We start from the raw sequence: 21,133 nt of genomic DNA on the forward strand, positions 1-21,133 counted from the left end.
GAAGCGTCGCGGCGGGAGGCAGCGGCGGGGCTGGCTGACCCTCACCTCCGCCGGGCCTGCGGCTCCCGCAGCCCCGCGAAGCGGCGCCGGCTGCCCGCGGCGGAAACTGCCCTCAGGGCGGCGGCGCGGCGGCCCCTCGCCCTGAGCGTGGGTCGCCGAGCCCCCTCTAGCGGCTCCCGGCAGCGGCACAGGGGCGGTGCTGGTCCCCGTCTGACCCGGAGGAGCTCGCTTCTCCCCCCCGCCGCCGCCGCCGCCTCCTTTCCTCCCCCCGCCCGCTTGCCCGGCCGGCGCCGGGCCCCGGATGCAAGAGGCCGGCGGAGGGACGTCATTGTTCCCCGACGGGCTGTAACAGGAGGCGGAGCGGGCCGGGCTGAGGCGGGGGCTGCGGCGAGGGGGACCCGGCAGCGCCGAGTCAAGCGGGGCCGAGCCAGGTAATGGGGCTGGGGGGGAGAGTCGGGCCTGGCGGCGGCCTGGCAAAACCCGGCAGCGCCGCGTGCGTCTCCCTCCCTGGAAATCAATGGGCCGGGGGGGAGGGGCCGGCCCGGGAAAGGGAAGGGAAAGCGACCGGCGGGAGCAGCCGGCTCGGCTCAGCCCAGCCCAGCCCAGCTCGGCTCAGCCCAGCCCAGCCCACCCCGCCCCGCCGGGGCGCCGGCCCGGCGCTCGGTCGCTGCCCTCCTGGCTGGCGGGCAGCCGGAGGGGGTGGGACCCCCGGGCGGGGCGGGGCGCCGCCCCCAGCACACGGCGGAGGGACCCAGCCGCCGCCACCGCCACCACCCCCTGGGCCGGCGGGACCGGCCCCTTCCCGGCGCGGCCGCGCGCGCCGCTCCCGCCGCCTCCGTTGGGCGCCGAGGTGCCGCCGGCGCCCTCCCGCCGCGCCGCCTCATGCCGGCGCGGGGACCCGGCGCTGCTTCCCTGCGGGCGGGCGGATCCCCTTCCCCCGAGGGCCGCGGAGCGGAGCGGAGGGGGGCTCCCGTCAGGGCCTGGCGCGCGGGGGGTCCCGGCTCGCCTGGCCGCCCCCTCCCCCCGGCATTGGGGAGGCTCGTCCCGCCCTCCCCGCTCGGTTGCCATGGCCACGGCCGCTCGGAGGGGCCACCCCCTCGGCGCTCTGCCCCCGGCCGCGCCGGGCCGCGCCGGGCCCGGGAAGGCGCGGGAAGGCAGGAGGCGGCGGGCAGGGCGGGCGCTGAGGCGACGCGACGCGACACGCCCCGCCGCCGCGCAGCGCCGCGCCGGCCCCCGGCCCGCGCCGCGCCGGAGGGGGCCCGTTACGCGGCGGGGCGGCGGCGGCGGGCTCCCTCACGGCCGCTCGCCGGCCCCGCTCTGTGCCTGCGGCGCGGCGTCGGTTTTGTGCCGCGCGTGTCTCTAGGCCCCGTTACCGAGAGGCTGCTCCCGAGCGCAGACATCTTGCGTGCGGGCGCCTCTGCGTCCTGCCTGTAACAGCAGCCTTTTATCTTCCCGCGTCAAAAACGCTTTTATTAAGCGGGCGTAAAATGAACCCGACCGCTTCCGTGCGGCGGGCGCCCGGGTCGGCGCGTCGCCCTCACAATGGCGAGCGGTGGAAGGCGCGGGGGGAAAGGCTTCGTTTTCGGCCGAAGCAGCCCGGCGGGCGGCGGCGCTGCGCCCCGGCAGAGATTTAAAGTTGTGCTGTGCTCGGCATAATTGGCTTCCAATTAAGGGTAAAGGGTTAATTAATTTCGTGTTTCCTGGCTTGATTGCCGGGTTTTGGGTTTTTTTTTTTTTTGGGAACAAAACTAAAACTAGTGTGGTGTCTTTCTGTTTTTTTTTTTTCCTTACAGTTGCTTTGTAGTAGGTAGCTGCAGTTTGTAATTTTAAAAATGTAAACATGTTCATGGTCTTAATACATATACCATAGTGGTTTTCTGCTGCTCGTTTGGGTTTTGTGCACGCGCGCGCGCTGTTTTTTACTATCGCTGCCGAAAATGTTTGTTTTGTAATGAGATACAGGCTTAAAGCCTGCTCGGGTACTGTAGCGCTGGCTAAGCCCGGTTCTGCGAACGTGGCTGCGAAGGACGCGTCCTGGGCCGTGCCTTACTGCGCGTGAAGGGACGGCCAAACAGAAGTGCTTAGAACCAGGTTGAGCCGGCAGCGTTTTGCGATGGGACCGCTGGTAAGGTCTGAATGATTTTGATGCCAAGCTCTGAACTTCTTCTGGAAGAAAGTAACCGTTTTACCTGTTTTACTGAAATCTATTTTCCTTTTCAATATTGTGCTGGGAAAAGTGTATGAGGACAACCGTGTAGGGAAGTGAAAGTACGTGGGCATGGGTACTGGGAGCGAGGCTCACAGTGCCCGAGGAACAGACTGTGCGTGCTTGAACAACAGCGGGATAGGGACCACTATCACAGTCGGCGGTTTTATGCCTGTTTGTGAACGAGGTGACGTATCCAGTTTAGGAATTATCTTAAGATAAGAATCTACGCGTTCTGAAGAAGTGCTGGATCTGGTTTATTCTTGGTCGTGTTGGTGTTTTGCTGTTGTATAGTACTTCTTATCTGGTAATGTATCAGTCATCAAAAATAAATTTTACAAATAACTAAAGCTTACCTTGTTGTTCAGTGTAACACTCAAGTTTTCTTGTGATGATGTTCTTCTGGTTTCCTTTCCACTGCGGTGCTGATTCTGTCGTCTTCCCTCCTCAAATATGTTTTTAAAAAGTTCTTCAAACACTTTTCCTTTCATTTAAAGAAAGGAGATGTCACCGCGGTTTGAAGATTGGATCTTATCTGAAACTCACTGAGCCCGCGAACCGTCATCTTAATCTTCCATTTGGACAAGGATGCCTTCGTTTCTCAGTTAAATGAGATAGACGTTTTCAGTTTTGTATATTCTTTTCTCAGAAATGGAAAACTGTTTACAAATACAATTTTAAATCGGTCAACAAGTACAAGGAAACGTCACCCAAGAAGTAAAACAAATAAGCCCTTACGTAGCATAGTGGACCTGTTTGATAATTTGTGACTAGAATGGATTTTTAAAAGAATTTTAAACTGAATTTTTAAAGGAAAACAGTTCTAATTAAAGGCTTAGCACATAATTTATCATTTGTGCACTATAAGTACTCTAATTTACTGTGCTTTGTTTAGCCTGTCTTCAGTTTTATCAGTCATTATATCATAAATCTGAAACCATGTTATGCTTTGTTGTCTCAATCATTTCAGTGTAATAAACTGTAGCATATCATTTAAACCCTCAGTTAAGGTATTGGAAAGAAGACCCTTTATGGTATAGCCAGATAGTACACAAACTTCTATCAAAAATTTACCAGCAGAAATTAGTAATACATTGCTTCATTATTCAACTTCTAAGAATTACACTTATTCAAAGAAGTATCATCTTGAAACCTAACCAGTTAAAAAGGCGTTAATATCAGTTATTGCCTTTGTCCTTGAGGGTTGACTTGGCGGGGGGAGTAAATCCACCATTTCCTTTCTATAACTTACATTTCTCTATTGCTTTTTAGAGGGGAGAAAAAAAGTGCAACTGGACGAAACAGAACTGAAAAATAGAGATGCTTTTCAGTCTAATCTTTCAGCTTATAATCAGAGCGCAAAAATATCACAAGCATTGCTGCCAAAACTATATCCAAACGAGTATTTGTCGGGAGGGCAGAAGAAACCCAGACAGAAATAAGTTTACAACCCTTTTCTTGCCCTCCTTTCCCAAGATTGCTCTGAGATATACCCCATCCTCTGAAGTCTTGAGGTATGTGGTTCCCAGGAGTGCAAAGTTAGGCCAAACTGCTCCTTTAGGACCCCACCCCACCAGGGCTTGAATGTGCCCCTCCCGTGGGCCTGGAAGAAAGGGACCTCACGATTCAGACTGAATAGCCCTCACAAATTGGCACAGTATCACAAACTGATGTAAAAAATGTATTTAAAAGCTATGCACATTATAGAATGACAAGAAACCCATTGCAATTGATGCAGTAGAAAGGGAGACAGAAAATGATCCTTGGAGAGAAAGTGATTAAAGTAGCAGCTGAATGCAGGTACCTGTGCATGCAAATCAGAATAGTCAAGGCTGTAAACTAAAAGTGTCCTGTTACTAACGCTGGCAGTGGATAAACAATTGATCCCCTTCAGAGAACGTCATGTGTAATTTTGTGTTTTGAAAAAACGACTTCAAAATTGTTGTAGATTAACACCCTGTGCAAATGAAAGAAATGTTGGTCTGCAGCTCTACAGAAGTTAGAAGTAACGCTGATCCAATTTTGATGGAAAACTCGGTGTGTTTAGTTCCTGGGCAGGGGGTTGTTTTTTATTTTTCTTAATTCATATCAGCTATTCAGTTCTTAAAATTGTTTCTTTGAGATTAAGTCACAGGATTTCTACCATTCTTTTCCTTCTGGAATGCTTCTAAATATTCTTACGGTCAACTAGCACTTTCTCCTCTGTTATAGATATGAACAATGACCATAGTTAACAAGCCAAAATCTTCAAAATCTAAAAAGTCATCATCCAGACGGTCTGGCAAATCAAAGAAACCCCGTACTAAAAAAATGAAGTCACGCACCGCAAATTGGGGTCGGGTACCACCTGCAGAAGATCCAAACCAAGTCTCCGTGGACCAAGGACCGGGAGGTGCTATTTATTGTAGATCATCTGAAAAATCTAAGCCTTTTGCCCAAAGAGATCTAAGTAAGTGTATCTTTTATCCTACCTCCTTTTTTTAAAGAAAAAATAGCAAACCTCAGCCGTATCCTGCATTCTTACATGTTGAACTGTTATAAAACGGAACTACGCCTACCTCAACAGCAGACTTTAATTTTGTGACTCTCCTAAGACAACTGAAGTGACTAGCGTTGCAAAAGTTAATTTTGGTATGTTTACAGTCTGCAGTGCATTGTGGGGAATTGTCTTGGTAATACTCAGATTTAAGCAGGTATTTTCTATTGCACAGGGGACAAAGGCGTTTCATCATTGCTATTCATGGTTTCCGTTAATCACAAGTCTTTGAAAAATAACATTGCTTGGAAAAAGATCTGATAGTAATAGGGTCTAGTGCTAGTTACTTGCCTGTTTCTTTATCTTTGTTCTCACGCTTATTACCATGTAATTACAAGTTAGTGGTTTAAGTTACAACAAGGAAACAAAAAATCAAATGAGTAGGTCTCCATTAAAGATTAAAGAATCTAGATGGAAAGAACTATGACAAGGATCACTGAAAAGAGAGTAGTAGTCTGCCCATAAAAAAGTTAAAACAGGTGAATAAACTATTTTCCAAGACTGTGTGTTGACCAGCAAATTTTAATGACAGTATTAAGACTGTCTCTATGACATTTTTGTGTTACAAATTACAACTGGTTCTTCCGGGTGCTTAGGTGTGGAACGCTACTTTTAAAATACTGCTTTTTAAAACAAAATAATAAAATCTCTTTTAAAATGAAATTCGCTTGCAGTCGTTAATGACGGAATTGCTCCGCCGCAAAGGATTCTTTTTCCACCTGAGAAGATTTGTATGGATTGGCAGCAAACACAAAGTGTTGGAGTTGGACTCTACAACCTTGGCAATACGTGTTTCCTCAATTCCGCTCTACAATGTTTGACTTACACACCCCCTCTCGCCAATTACATGCTTTCTCTTGAACACACCCAATCATGTGAGTACTTTTGAACTTCATTTTAAATCTGCTGGACAGCTCTGAAAGTGAAAGAATTAACAGTGGGCTCAGAACAGCTTATGTAGCGCATTCGTTCATTTGATGCACCTTCCTAAAACTTCAAAGAAAGATTATTCCTTGCTTCATGCGAGTAATGAAGTGCATTGGAAAGTAATGCATTTAATGAATATTTGGCATTTGAGTTTCCTGCTGGTAGAAAGATGATCAAATTTAGGCTGTTAGCATCATAGATTTCTAGTGTTCATTCACAGCCTAGTTTCCATAATGCACTAGTACTGTGATAAATGATACGTTCACTGTTGAACCATTTAACAAAATTTATGAGCTATGAAATCAAATAGAAATTTCTGTGGGACTGTATTAAAATCAAGACTGATTTTTATCCTAAATCAAATTCCTTATTTTTCAAACCCTTGAGTTTGTGGTTTTTTGAATTTATTTTTATGCTTGAGCTTATTTCAGCCAAGTAGCCTCTTGTTGCATCCACATATGGATACTTTGACAAAGGCACCTGTGTGCTTTTTAATCTTTCTGGTCTAGTGTTTTAGTATATAGTCTCAGAAATTTAACGTTATATGCTCATTGTTTGGAAAAATTCTTTCAGTTAAGCATCCTTTTCAAAAAAGGAGAGTAGAAATACTTGCAGATACATTATTAACCTTTCTTTTCTCCCAAAGGATTCTCTTAGGTCTGTATCACGTAGCTCACCTGACAGCAGCGTGCTGCATCATCAATGTCAAATACTGTTCCTCATATGTTCTGCAATCTATAGAGTTCAAATTCCTGTCAGCCTGAAAAAGTGACTGTGCAATAGTCATTTAGATTTCTCATCGTAAAATGCATTTTAATACAGAGTTAATGGATATTTTTATTCTATGTAGTGTTGTGCAATAAAACGTCACAAGAATCTTGGAATATTGGCACTTTAAGAGAAGAGAATGGAGAGTGGAGATTGTACCTATAACCTAAAGATTTTATTTTGTAAGCTTTTCCATACCTATTTATATTTTGCTAGACTGAGATGCTTTCTTGTTTCGCTCTGCAGGTCGTGAGCAAGGCTTCTGCATGATGTGCACAATGGAAACTCACATTAATCAGGTCCTGTGTTGCTCTGATGATGCCATCAAACCTACACCTGTCATCAATGACCTTAGACGTAAGTCATTTCTTATAGTTTTATTTTTAGTTATTTTCTAATTTTCAAAGATTGTGTAATGTGCATAAACAATTCTCATAGTTTAATTTTAAGGAAGAGAGATTTTAGACTGCAAGTTTTCTTTCACTTTTATATGGGATAAGTATCGTGACCTTCTTATTTATTAGGAATAGGAAAACATTTCCGTTTTGGCAGTCAGGAAGATGCACATGAATTCTTACGCTACACCGTTGATGCTATGCAGAAAGCTTGTTTAAATGGAAGCACCAAGTAAGTATGAACAAATCTATCATTAAATGTTCTCTAGCCCTTTTTACTCCTTTGTTTATTATCATAAATGAAAATCTATGTCCAGGATTTTCATAAAAAGAAAAACTCTCTGCAGAGTTAACTCTCTGCCTTAAATCTTCTGAACTCTGATTATAATTTATTTCCAGATTAGACAGATCTTCTCAAGCTACCACAGTCATTCATCAAATATTTGGAGGATTTCTAAGATCCAGAGGTACTTTTAAAAAATATTACTATCCTTAGAATTGATCTGTGCCTTTTTGTCTGTTTATTGTAAAGCAGCTTATAGTGTGACTAAAATAATTTGTGTTAATAATTTAAATTTGCACCGTTAATTTACTTCACTTCTTGCTAAGCATTTGTGTTTTGCTTCCAGTAAAGTGCTTGAACTGCAAAGCAGTTTCGGATACCTACGAGGCATTCCTTGATATCACTTTGGATATAAAGGTAAGATGAACTGTGGTTCAAGATTTTAAAGGCATCTGTAGCTCTCTAATATAAACTTGATTTACTTAAAAGTGCATACTGTTAGCACAAAACAGCTTGATGGTAGATGGGAAGTGGATTGAAGTTTGTCCTTCTGTGGAAGCCATGTAATGGTCCCCATGTATGTGTTGGGTTTAAGCTGGACAAGTAATAATAATCGTATCTACGCACATGATAATACCAGCATACTTCACTGTTTAGTACTACCTCAATATACATCCAATTGTTATACTGATGGTTTTGATTGTTCTCTTTATTTATGACAATGTGTGAGACACATTTGCTAACGTATCGTGCAATTAAGTTATTTTTATCAAAGTAAAATGAGGTAAATGTTCAACGTACTCTGCTTCTGCCTCCTTCACGGTCTTCACTGGTTCACAGTAGGTCTCTCTTGAGTGTGAACTAGCAAGGTCTTCTTGTAAACTACTAGTGTGTGGGATTTTGAATTTCCAGTAACTTAGTGCTCTACTTTCTTGCTCGTACAGGCAGCTTCATCTGTCACCAGAGCTCTAGAACAATTTGTGAAACCTGAACAGCTGGATGGTGAAAATTGCTATAAATGTAGCAAGTAAGATTATTACTAATTATGTCTTAATACTAGATACTGGTTTAAAGTATTATATCTTTTGACTTAATTTAGAAACACATTAACGAGACACAGCTTTTTTTTTTTCCTATACAACAAATACCCTGAAATAAGCAAAACTTGGAAAATAGCACATTTGTTTCTAAGACAGTAATTTTTGTCATTGTGTTTGAATATCTGAAATTAGTTGATAAGAAGTGCAGACATTAGGTCACATTAGAATTTTGTTTCTAGTATTGTCTCCACTGGGAGTGGTCAGTCTTCTGAACTGTGAAGTTGCACACTGCAATATTCATATGGCCAGAAGTTAAAGACATGTCCTATGTGTAGTGGTGAGCTGAAGCAAGGAGCTATGGACTGTGATTTGGGGTGGAGGGAGTAACAGCTTCCTGAAGTGGTCACTGTGGAGCAAAGTTAGACTGGGTCTAGGTGAATCTGAACCGACTCAGTGATAATTAACACTAAATGCCTCTGCTGGCTCACTAAACAGTATCCTGCTATGGTTCTTGAGTTGTAAAAACTGTGGACTACTGCTGTCTGAAATGAGCCACTGTAAACCTAACCTACCATCAGTGAAAGCATATGGAGTTAAGATATTTTATATGCTGATCTGTATGAGCTTCATCCAGCTCATCTGAATTGCATGATCCTTCGTTAATGTGCTCTGTGGGGTGTGTGATCAGTATAGTCATGCTTCAAGCCACAGGTTTCTGTTTCTTTTAAGTGAGCTTAGAAAGACAGGTCTTGCACGTATGCAGTATCTTTTCTATTTCTGGTAAACTATCCTGTTACTTTAATTTTTTTCCTAATTGACATTATTGATGTTTTTCTTCTGTTTTCTACCATTAATTTTTCTAATAAAGATTTCCACCACAAAACTTTGTATCTAAGTTTCATAGAATGTTACAAAGCTTTCCTCTCTCCTCTCTCCTTGGCCTTATCCATGAGTTTGGAATTTTCTGCCTTGTATTTTGACGTCAGAACTTGAAGAGAGACTATTTAATTCTTTCCACTTACTTTAGCTGTCAGCAGTATTTTTCTTGATGATATAAAGTGACATATTTCAGTATTTGTCTTTGTCTGTGACAGTAGTTGAATTTCACTGCTTACCCTGTATATCCTACTTCTGAGTGGATCATATGACAAATTTACAATTAACTATTAGTTTTGAAGGATTTCAGATGGTTCAGTCTCTTTCCAGGCAACCTCAGTACGTGAAGACTTACTACTGTCAAATGTCTTCCTCCTGTAGAATGACTGTTTGCTTCTGTCGTTTTTCTGACGTTGATAAATGATCCATTTTGGAAATGCTTTGCGGTTTCTAGTCCTAAGCGCTGAGGCTCCATTTTTGCAATTCTTTTAGCGTTTGTATTCCAGCAGAAAGCTGAAGGAATGTATCCAGGACATGAGTTGGACGTGGCCGCTTTTGTGTAACTACAAGTGCTACCTTGTGTTATATGCTAATGTGCTGTAGTGAGGGATTCATGTTCCTGCTGCATCTTGAGTTGTTGGCAAGCCTTACTTTTAGGCATAACAAAGATACATGTTCAAACATTTGTTTGGCTATCAAAAGATTATGTTCTAAATCCTTTATTCTTTGTTCTGTAGAGCTGTCCTTCTTATATGCTGCTATCTTCTCTGTATTAGCAAACCTGAAAAGCAGTGTATGGATTTATGAAAAGAAAAAACATATTATGCAAGTAAATATCATTCAAATAGCATAAGCATGTGTGAGACATGAAAACTTGTTTGACTTTTTGGGGGAAAAGAAAGACGCTTTTAAACGATTATCTGTGCTTGTTTTTAAGGTGTAAAAAGATGGTTCCTGCATCGAAGAGGTTTACGATACATCGTTCTTCCAATGTTCTCACAATATCCCTGAAAAGATTTGCAAATTTCACTGGTGGAAAGATCAACAAGGTACTTACACAACTGTAATGCAACTTCATCTTACTGGAATGGGAGATTTCCAAAAGCAGAGTATTCATTTAAAAGTTGCTAACATCAGCAAACAGTAACTATAGGCTGTAGACGTCTAAGAAAAATCAATGCAACAACTATGTCTTATTTTTAGTCTTGTGGTACCAGTAAAGTTCCTGTGTGCCAGTAAGCATGTACTCTACTCTTAAAGAGATGACTTTGCAGAAAACAGTTTTTGCAACTTAAACTGCTAACTGTTATTAATGGGAAGACCTATTTTTAATGAACCATAAAATGTATACTTCGAGTCTGTGTTTTTTAGAAGTGTTTTTCTCAGGCTATTTCATAAGATATTTCAAGATAGTTTTTGAATCCTCTTGGTCTCTCTTTAGGATGTAAAATATCCTGAATATTTGGATCTTCGAGCGTATATGTCTCAGTCAATTGGAGAACCACTGCTCTATGCCTTATACGCAGTCCTGGTACACAGTGGTGTTAACTGTCATGCAGGACACTATTTCTGCTACATAAAGGTAAATATCAACTTCTTCTCTGACAGGGTAAAATCTGTACTGTCAAAGACAAACTTTCGTTAAAACGTTATTGGTAACCGCTGTTTTTAGGTGAAAACATATTTTGTTTGATTAGTTTTGGTGCGTTCTTTGTTCCGTAGTGTTCTATCTATGATTTCGTTTAGGAAACGTGCAATTCTTCTGACAACACTGTTGCCTTTTTTTTGCAGGCTGGTAACGGACTTTGGTACCAGATGAATGATGCCTCTGTAGTCCTTTGTGACATCAAAACAGTTCTCAGTCAGCAAGCTTATTTACTTTTTTATATCAGGTAATAGCAAGCATTAAAATGTGTTTAGAATAGCTTTACGTTCCTGTTATTGATATTTTTCTTCTTCCGAAGTGTTTTTTTTTTTTTTTTTAACTGTGCTAGGGAAAAGAATTACTCTTTTCATAATTCAGTTCTGCCTCATCTGAAATTCACCCTGTCGTTTATTATCTTTCATTGCTCGGTCTTAAACTGCTGCACTTCTGTGAATTGCTACGTATCTTCTATCTGTAGCTGGCTAATTTAGAAAAGAGAAGAAAAGTATAAGGATGAGTTATTGCTCTAAAAGACAGACATTGTAGTAAGACCATTAACTAGTTTTCAGTTTGTAGTGTTGGCTAAGTCTTCTGCATATAAGTCTTCTGTGTCATATAGACTGCTCCTATAAAATTATAGGATGGGATTTAACACAAGAGTAGGCTGAAAGAACATCTCTAAACTGCAATCACTATTGTTTCCCAAGGCGTTATGATTTGACACTTGGAGAACGTGCTTTTTACTTACCAGCACCGTCTTACCCCCGTTCATTCCTTGGTCAGCGGGGGGCTAATAATAAGCAGACTGGATTTATGGGACCACGGCTTCCTCCTCACATGATTAAGGTAATTTTTGGCGGGCAGATAACAGTGCCAAATTGATAGTGGTTTGTTGGGTGTTTTCTTTTTAAAGCATGTGAGTTTTATTTTTGCTCTCAAACTGCAGCTTTATTCACAACCCTCATTCTACAGCCAGAATCATTCAAATAATAATAATAATAATTATTATTATTAATATTAATTCAAATAATAATAATAATATTAAGCTGTGCAGCCATGCTACGTCATTACATTATTCTTCCAACTCAGCTTCCTAAAGCCCTGAGAAACTCTTAACGCCTGAGACAATTTAGGTAGAGCCTACTAATGCTTAAATCATTTAAAAACAAAAAAGTAAAGGTATTTTTTCTAGCAATGTTACTTTAGCTGAGGCAGTGAAATCAAACTGGCTTGTTCCCGAGCACTGGAACAATTATTCCAGGGTTTTCAGGGAATGTTTAAAGGGGGAAATATATATATGTTTGGGAATAGCTTTAATCAGCATTAAGTTGTTTAGATGGGATATTAAAAATGATACTTAATTTGATGCCTATCTGCGGAAAACCAAAAGTAGGAATTAAACACACTTGTTGGACTTGCATATATAATGAAAGTTTTTTTCTATATAGGTGTTGAGGCAACTTGTAGAAATGTTTAGTGGGAGAGTTTTACGTTCTGGTATTTTAAATGCCGTGTGTTTGCATATATCCATCTTGCAATCTCTTCTTTTTAAATACAGAATTCAAGTCGTTTAAATGGAAATGGATCGCTAAAAGAGGATCCAAATACCATTGGTGTCACCCTGAAAAGGCCATCTTCAGCTCCACCAACAGCTTGTGTTCAAAACTGGGCAATAACCAGGCCTTCAATTACTGATCCCTCAAAAAAACAGAAGATCACTATCAGTATTCATAACAAATTGCCTGCACGTCAGACTGTGTCTCAGCCTGACTCTCTTAGCAGTGCTGTGGAGGATGAGGATCTAAGCAAGCCTGTTCCTTCATCCACAATTACGAATTCTTCTGCAGCAGAGTCTACCTCAAATGCATCTACAATGTCAGTTGCTACTAACGTTTCCAAACAAGAAGTTCCTGAGGAAATTTTTGTCGAGCCAGCAGTGAATGGAAATCCTAAACTCAGCTCTGATAACACAGTCCCTTACGGTGCAGAATCTTCAGGAAAATCTGAGGAGGAGTCGAAGGGCTTATTTAAAAGGAATTGCAACGTAATATCTTCTAATGGAATTTTGATTGGAAAGGTAGTCCGTACATTGCAGAATTCCCATTCTTCCTGTCAGAATGCTGAAGAAGAAAGATCCCAGCATGAGCTGCCAAAAAATGATACATTAAATGGTGCTATTAGTTTAGATAATGAATCTAAAGAAAATGGACTGAAACTTGATGATTCCACTTGCCAAGTACAACCTGTTAAACCTTCAGAGATTTTCTTTTCTAAAACAAATGGATTGCTAGAAACAGTGAGTTGCGTTTGTTTCATCTAGAATTTCTCATGTGTGATGTATTCAGGAATATTGTAATGTTCCTAATTCAGGTGAAATACTGAGGAAAATACTTCGCACAAATTTAGGCATAGCGCTTACTGGGCTGTTATCCCACCAGACTTTGCAGAGCTGAGCTGATGTATTAGAATGTGTCAACTTAAGACAAGTTTAGCTAAGATAATACTTCATAAGAGTTTCATAAGGTCTGTTTTGGGGGGATGGATGGGGTTATGTTTAAAATGTGGATAATTCGTATCACTCAGAGCAATTTTATTTAACACCTCATGTAGAAATATTGCAAACAGTAGTTTTCTACTATAGACACTGCCTTTCTGTCTATTAATTTCTACCTTTTAATTGTAGATGCCTATAGGTTTGCCTCCAGTCCCTCAAGAAATAATCTTAGAATCCCTCACATACAGCCAGTTGAACAGCTTATCAGAAGAAATAAGGTAAAAGGAGTGTGCTTTGATTAAAATAAGATTTTGTGCAAGCTTATCATGGGTTTACCTAACTACCAATACCATTTAATTGAAAGATTTAAATCAATAGAGAGAATTCCATACTGCATATACAGTGTTACGAACAGAACTAGTCATCAGCCCTGTGCCTGTTATTCGGATATTAAAAACATTTTGGTGCCTCTTGAAAAACCTTGGTTTCCACACAGAATGTTTTTAAGTTTTATTGTATTGTCTGTAATACTTTCTGTATTCCTTTTTCCCTTTCTCTTCACTCCTGGAGACGCATGCATGAATGTAAATTCCTGCCACCTGCCTTCCGTTGCATTTGGGAGAGAGAAGGAAACCAGTGTAACCACTTTTTTTTTAAGTTGGGGGAAAGAGCAAATATGGTGGGTTTGGCTATTGATGTGTTTCAGAGCAGCAAGTGGAGAGAGAGACAGATTGTTTTTAAATGCAATACTTTCAGAAGCAAGAAAAAAAAAACCCTTCCCTGGTAGCTGAGGAAGGTGTAATAATCCAAAGATAGATTTCTAAAGGGAATGTCTCTCCGAGTTTTCCAGTAGCCGTAAGTTCTTTACTTAACAGGAGCTTACTCTGAACGTTCATCTTGTAGATCAACTCTTTTGGCCAAAGTGACAAATGCATTTTTATTTTGTGCAGTGTCCCTGGACCTCCAAAATCTTCTGAGAGTGATGCTCTTATGGAAACTGTCGTGATGGAAGCACTGTTTGTCTATGAAGAATCCAGGAAGGTTCCTTCTGACTTTAGCTGTGAGGTCGAGAATCTTTTTGTTCAATCAGATTCTGAAACCGTTTCTACCAAAGAAGAAGTTGCTGAAAGTATTGTAGCAAAAGCTGATAATGCACATCCCAATATCAATGGCCAGCACAAGGTCAGGAAAAGATCCTTGGATGCTGAAGATGAATTCCTTGGGCAGTGTGTGTCTGAAGACAGTGCAGACAAAGACAAACCAAGAAGATCAAAAGAGTCCGAACTCATTTCAAAAGAAAATCCTTTGTACATCAAAGGGTCTCCTGAGACTGAAGAGAAATTAGGGCAAACTTCCTCTATAAAGTCTGACATTGAATGTAGTTCTAAAAAACTTGCATCTCTAGATATTACAGATAAATGCCAAGATACGAAGGACATTTCTAGCAACTATATAGAAGTACCGCCTGTTAATGACTCTTCAATTACAAAGCTGGATAAAGTTTTGGAGAGTCAATTTTCTAGAGACAGTGAGGGACTGAGTAATAAAAAATGTGAAGAATACAAGCATAGGAAAAAATACAAGAAAAAAATATATGACTCTAAAAAAACTGATAAAGAGCACTACCGAAGGAAGAGAGAGCACTCTGACACTGAAGAGAGGGAGAAGCAAAACAGAAGCAAAACGGATGGTCATTCTCACAAGAGGAGGTGCTCTCGCAGTGTGGAAACAAATAAGCAAAATCGTCATAAGCAGGAGTACTGCAATGGAAGCAAGTACAGATCTTCCCATAATGAAAGAAACAGCCCTGATAATGGCAGAAGCTCAGGAAAATATCCTCGTTACAGATCCCGAAGCAGAGGAAGAACAGAACAAGACAGAAATAGGTATTATCATTCCAAAGGAGAGCGAACTTGGAGCAGAGAAAGATACTATCAAGATGAACCACGGAGATGGGAAAAATGTAGATACTACAACGATTACTATTCCTCTCATGCAACAAGAGATGGTAGAGAGAGAAAGTTCTCTCATTGCGATAAAGACTTTGACAAATCAAGTCAAGCTTACAACAACAGGTCACATAAGGATTATCATTACAAAAGCAGATGGCTTCACAATTCGCTCTCGAGAGAGGAAGAGGTGCATCACTTTAGCAGTCACAGAGCAGACTCGCATCATTGTTCGGTGCCTCAGCAGCAATCTGAAAAATATTCTCGTGAAAGACACGCACTTCCACCTGTGTCAGTTCACTCAAATTTTGAGGACTCCTCTCAGAAAGATGAAAAAGAAAGAAACAGAAAAAGAAAATATTCCCGTGCAGAGGGGAGCGAAAGCGAAATAGAAAAGAAACGCAGAAAGATAGAAAAGGAGCTTTCAGGTGATCAAAAACTGAAAAAATACAAGAAGGTCAAGAAGAAAAAGAAGTCCAAAGATAAACATCGAGAGAAGGATTACAAGTAAGCAAGGATTACAGCATAATCAGCAATTTTTTCCTAATTCTTTTCTGGTTGTTTCTCATGTCTTCCCTTTTTTCATTGTTTCTAAGTTATTTATATGGCAGAATCTGGCTGGGGATCATGTCGTTAGGTCGATCACGTGAAGATAGGAAAGATATGGCCGAACTGTGTTAAGAGAGTTAAACTGGACCACGTAGTTAGACTCACATCTGCACGCAGTTCTTGATTAGGTTACAACAATTTTTTTTTTAATTGCACATATTCCAGAACTAGCCCTGGGTAATGATTTGTGTACAGACCAGGACCTATTGTCCTTCCATCTCTGAGGGCATAAGTTTGCTACACCTAAAGTAAGCTAGATGTGCAGAAATTGCCACAGAGTAGCTGACGTGCCGCAAATCGTCACCTGTGGTAAAATAAATAAAGTTTCATATATGCATCAAGTGCCACATCTGTTTTGCTATTATTAACTTGCATGTTTCCTTCAGACTTTATGATTTGGATTTCTCTGTGCTCCACTTTGACAATGACAATCGCAAACGTAAGAAAAAGAAGAAAAAGAAGAAACACATCAGGAAACTGAAAGGCTTCTTGGAATACTTAGACCCTCGTTTCCAGAAAAAAACACGGGAGAAGAAGGAAGAATCCCGTCCTCCAGATGGCTATTTATGTGAGCAATACAGAAACCAGGGCAGTAAACAACTCTACAAGGAAGGGAAGCCTTCCAGTGCTGGTGAAAGCAAGAAATATAATTCCATCGCATCCAGCGAGTATATTAAAGGTAAGGGGCCACAGGAAGTTTACAGGATTCCTTCTTATTTAAACAGAGAATATTATTGCAAATTATTTTGAAATACTTGTGTGATGCAAACTGCACAGTATGTCATGCCTTCCAAACAGTCTGCATTAATTAACAAAACTTGATAGGATTTTTTTTTTTTTCCATTTTTGAATGACTGATAGGAAAGAAGGTCTGAAATACAACTGCAAAGGGGCTGAAGGGCAAGTAATTTTAATTTGATGTGATGGTTAAGTGGGGAACCAGCGGGAGAGATGCAAGATGCTGTCAGTCTGATTAAGTAGGTAATTTTGGGCAGCTGTATCTTGGAAATGAATTTAGTAGGTAGACAGGAGGTTCCATAGTCAAGATGGGAGATGGTAACATGAGACTCCCAGACTGAGTAATGTTATATTAAAACACCGTCTTCCAAAAAACACTGCTAGAATAAGTGATTTAATTAAAATGCTATACTCAGCTATTTCATAACGTAGGAACAGTGGTGACTGCTTATTCAGAGTAACATAAGTTGGTGATAATACTGAAATATTTTTGTTTCAGATATAGATCTGCCTTCTCCTAAGCACACTGAATTTGCAGTTATTAACCCTCCAGAGGACGCTTTGCAATTTAACACCTGGAGAGTATGTTAAATTCCTGCTACTGTTTTATTTACTTGTGCTTTTTTCTGGTAGTATAGGCTTAAAAATTCAGAGAAATGGGCTGATGAAACAGCTCTTTCCCGGTTTTTAATATAAAAAAATCAATTCGGTACATCTCTTTATAGAAGAACTAAATACAAGCTTGAGTGCCTAACTGAATTCATGCTGAACTCTTTGCTGTTGCTTGTCATAGTTCTGTCTTGGACTCTCAGTAAATAATACAGTTTAAATTTATTATTTTTAGAATTAGGCAATGAAGAAGACTGCACGCTGTAATAAATTCAACATCTAAAATCAAGTCTTGACAACATTTTCCCAGGGAATTTTTCTGAACAGAAGTGTATATTATAAAAAGACTTCTTAGATTAGATGCCTGTTAGCTGACATGAAGACACAGTCCCCGTTACTCAGATATTTTAATATCCATTTATAATAAGATAAATTGCTCAGTCTTTTAACATTATTTGATTTACTTATAGGCCTACAGAGATGTGCAGATTCAACAAAACTGTTGAGTTTTTAAAAGCTCGATATCTTTTGAATATAATATTAATATATAATCCAGATATTTGCCTGTATAGCATATCACTGCTCTGTAAAATACCAGCTAAATTATTGGCAAGACTACAGTTCTCAAAAACAAACAAGACCCCCCCCCGCAACCATCTATTTTCCTCTTATAGATAACTGAAGTAATCCCTGAAGAAGACAGCTCACTATCCAAAGGCAAGTTTTATTCTTAGATTTGCTGTGTTTTATGCCTACCCAGAATTTAACAACTGGTTTAACTGTCAGTGACAGTCCAGCGTTGAAAAATCTCATTCAAGCATAGAGAACACAGGACCTTCATCTTCTTGCATTACAGCTGAATTCATTTCAACATTTGAGAAGTTTAATCTTGGAATAAATTTTCGTTTTCAAAAATTCCTTGTGATTTCCACTTTGAGGTAAATTGCCACAGTCAGATGATAAATTCTTGCACGGAAAAGTCTGCTCAGGACAGAGAGGAAGTGCAGTTGTTGAAAAAAACAACATGATTGTATTTTAGGGCATTTGTGAAATGAAGTTTGTCAAATACTAGTCTTGCAAGTACAGGCATTTTTAATGATAAGGCTGTAAAAAAAAATCCTGATTGTTCTAAATTTTAAGTGTCTCTATTCTAGATGATAAATCAGGAACAGGACCGAAGAAATTGCATCTGGTCGAATACTCTTTTGGCTTTACTAAATTCTCTGACCAGCAGATGGCAAACTTGTTTTTTTTCTAAAACAGTCAAAAGCGTAGGAAGAAAGCAAGTGTTTTGCATCCAGTAACACAAGTCAGGTGCATTGAGATTACCGGGCTGTGTAGGTGAACGAGATGTTCATTGATAAATACAACAATAATACCCCACTTGCAACACAAGTAGGATAGAACTGGGGGCTATGCAAAGCGATTGTGGTAAGTATAAGAATTTTAGTTTTTCATCAGATGTTAGATTTATTCCTCTTGTGGAAGGTGGGTCTTAAAAAAAAGGTCTCTCTTAAATAGGATTTTATGAATGATGGGATCTAATCTCAAAAAAAGCTGCTTAGGCCGTGTGTTCCTACAGGGTATTGAACCTCTCAGCTAAGCTAGGGCCAGACTAGGAACAACTGAGAAGGAATTGTAAGGCTGTGCCTTTTTGCCTGGACTCACGTTACTTTGAAGAAATCAAGAAGGATGAAATTACCTAGTGATAACTTGTGATTGAAGGATAGATAGATGAGAGAAGGAGCAGCTTTAAAGCAGTTAGTTTGTTTATTAGTTCCTGCGTTCCTGCATGTTTTTTCCTAGCAGTTTACCAAAGGCTCCTGATGTTTGTGGGTAAGATTTGGTCAGCTTGACCACCAGATCATTAGTAAAACAAGAATGGTGAACACGTTAAACCTCTAGGCACAGCTCCAACCATATTCAACTTACCTAAGGTCTACCATCTGCTATTAAAGCAGGTAGCTTTGTCCGAATCTTCCGTACACTGCACCAATCTTACTGAATTGCAGTCAGCTTTAATGCAAGGGTTTTGGAATTCCTCCTCTTGAGTCAGTTCAGTCCTGTAGTCACAGAGCAGATCAAGCTGTAGGCAGGGTCAAGTCTTCACTGTTTAGAAATCAAACCACTGAGCCAGACAGTTTTATGTTGAGTACCACAACATGGAATGACATTGCTTCCTTTTGTTTTTCAGATGCGGAGCTTACTGATGGAAGCCTTCAATACTCAAACTAAACCTACCATCAAAACCAACAACCTACTTACCATCAAAACCAACAACCTACTTACCATCAAAACCAACAAACAAACATCATCACAACAATACTAACCATCAAAACGTAAAATTATCAGAACAATAAAATTACCATCAAAGCAAAACCCAATCATAAGTGGTGCTTCAGATTTCTGTACAGAATTTTACCATGAAAGAACTTTTTTTTAGTTTTTAACTTGAGACTTTCTTTTTTAAAATGTACTTGTAATCCAAAAGGGTGGAAACTTTCTACAACTGCTGAACATTGTAAATTACCGTGTAAATATCTCACTGAAAATAATGCCCTGGAATAGAACATCTCAAATGCTGCTTAATTACAGACTCAGGTTGATTGTGTGTTATTCATGTAATGTTACTCCAAGTTAGACATCTGGTGCAAGAGAGACCAGGAAACCACGGAATTATAAAAATTGCAACTGACAGTCTGTATATTTAATTTAAAGACTTATTTAAAAATTTCACAAGCTCTCAAATAACTAGTGTTTTGCAAGAGCTTCATCTTTTTTCTGTGATGTCTGACACTAGAAACTAATTTACTTCACGTTTTTAGTTATATTCAAGATGATCTGAAGAAAATGTTCTGGTTTTCAACAGTGTGAAACATACTGATCAGAATATACTGTTCTGAATGTATCTCAGACTATTTGTATACTCTCCCATATGTTTTTATTACATTTTTTTTATATAGTGTCACTTGTCTTGACTTAGTCTCAGTTGTCTGTTTTGTCCCTCTAAAGTTTCTAGTTACAGACAAATTCATACTGTGATTTTTATTTTTATTATTAAATGCTATCAAACTGTGATGCACTTATTATTCACTGGTCCTGCATCAGGAGATGAGTGGGGAACCTGTATTAAATACAGTTCATCTGAATAATCTGTCTGGTTTATACAAGCTGTGTTGTTCAGAGATGTCTAAAGTTTGATCTTTGTTTTTTTAAAGATAAAAAGCACTTGCCCCACTGTAAATATATAGCATGTAAAATTTATATAGTATATAAATACAGCAAAGTTAAAATGGATTTTACTTGAGTTTTACTTGAGTTATTTAACATGCAATATGTCATGTGAATTGACAGCTTTCAGAGTGTGTTTGATAATCAAGAAATCAGATCTTCCTTTCAGTGGTAGGTGAGAAGATGCTGTTGGTGTGACCCAGAGAAGATAAGTAAACTTGGGACTTCAACTGCCTAGACAAGAATGCAGAAGTTTTTCTCCTTTGAAGTTAAAAGCTTCCAAAAAGGTTGAAAGCTCAGCTGTAGCTTTCCACTGTGTGTGACACTAAGAAAGGAGCAAAGTTAATGTTTTACTAAATACTTAAAGTAATATTTTGGTACATGGAGAACACCATAAAGCCAAACCATAAGTGTACCCTGCATAATGTTCCTATGGCAACAGTTATGTGAAGTTACATAAAGTAACATGACAAAGAAAACACACACCTTTCCTGTATCTGGCTTTTTTTTCTCTTTTGTCCTTTGGCTCCAAGATCTTGTCTCTTGTCTAATGAATAACTCTGGGCTAAACGTGTAAAAGGACTGTAACTGTAGAGCGCTGCGCTCAGTCTGCAAAGAGCTCCAGCAGCAACAGCGGCGTCAACTCGCTCACAAGCGCTAAAGGGAGGGAGGGCAGCTGAGACGCTGGAGAAGCTGGCTGGGTGCGCTGCGGCTGCGGCGGCTATTTCTAACGGGGCTGGCGGGGAGGTCGACTGCAGCCGCTTGAGGAGCGGAGACTGGATTTCACTCATACTTGATTGAACTCAGGGAGGAGAACTGATGATGAA

The 21,133-nt window shown here is 40.4% G+C and overlaps 1 protein-coding gene across 4 annotated transcripts; it reads left to right on the forward strand.

The window, feature by feature from the left end:
* Positions 1–195: 195 nt before the first annotated feature.
* USP42 (ubiquitin specific peptidase 42) lies at positions 196–20,789 on the forward strand. Of its 4 annotated transcripts, XM_068908542.1 has the most exons (20): positions 290–431; positions 3,479–3,720; positions 4,418–4,655; positions 5,417–5,617; positions 6,684–6,794; positions 6,962–7,064; positions 7,232–7,299; positions 7,462–7,532; positions 8,060–8,142; positions 9,969–10,080; positions 10,473–10,613; positions 10,823–10,923; positions 11,384–11,522; positions 12,235–12,972; positions 13,360–13,448; positions 14,121–15,626; positions 16,115–16,407; positions 16,966–17,048; positions 17,750–17,792; positions 19,270–20,372. In XM_068908542.1, exons 3-20 carry the CDS (start codon positions 4,427–4,429, stop codon positions 19,308–19,310), a joined length of 4,152 nt encoding a protein of 1,383 aa, XP_068764643.1. In that variant the 5' UTR covers positions 290–431; positions 3,479–3,720; positions 4,418–4,426; the 3' UTR covers positions 19,311–20,372. The 4 variants fall into 4 exon arrangements, with proteins under 4 accessions (XP_068764642.1, XP_068764645.1, XP_068764644.1 ...); XM_068908541.1 differs by lacking the exon at positions 3,479–3,720 and having other exon boundaries at positions 196–431; XM_068908544.1 differs by lacking the exons at positions 3,479–3,720; positions 16,966–17,048 and having other exon boundaries at positions 196–431; positions 19,270–20,789.
* Positions 20,790–21,133: the final 344 nt, after the last annotated feature.

Source organism: Struthio camelus, chromosome 15, assembly GCF_040807025.1.
Source record: "Struthio camelus isolate bStrCam1 chromosome 15, bStrCam1.hap1, whole genome shotgun sequence".
Taxonomy (NCBI): Eukaryota; Metazoa; Chordata; class Aves; order Struthioniformes; family Struthionidae; genus Struthio; species Struthio camelus.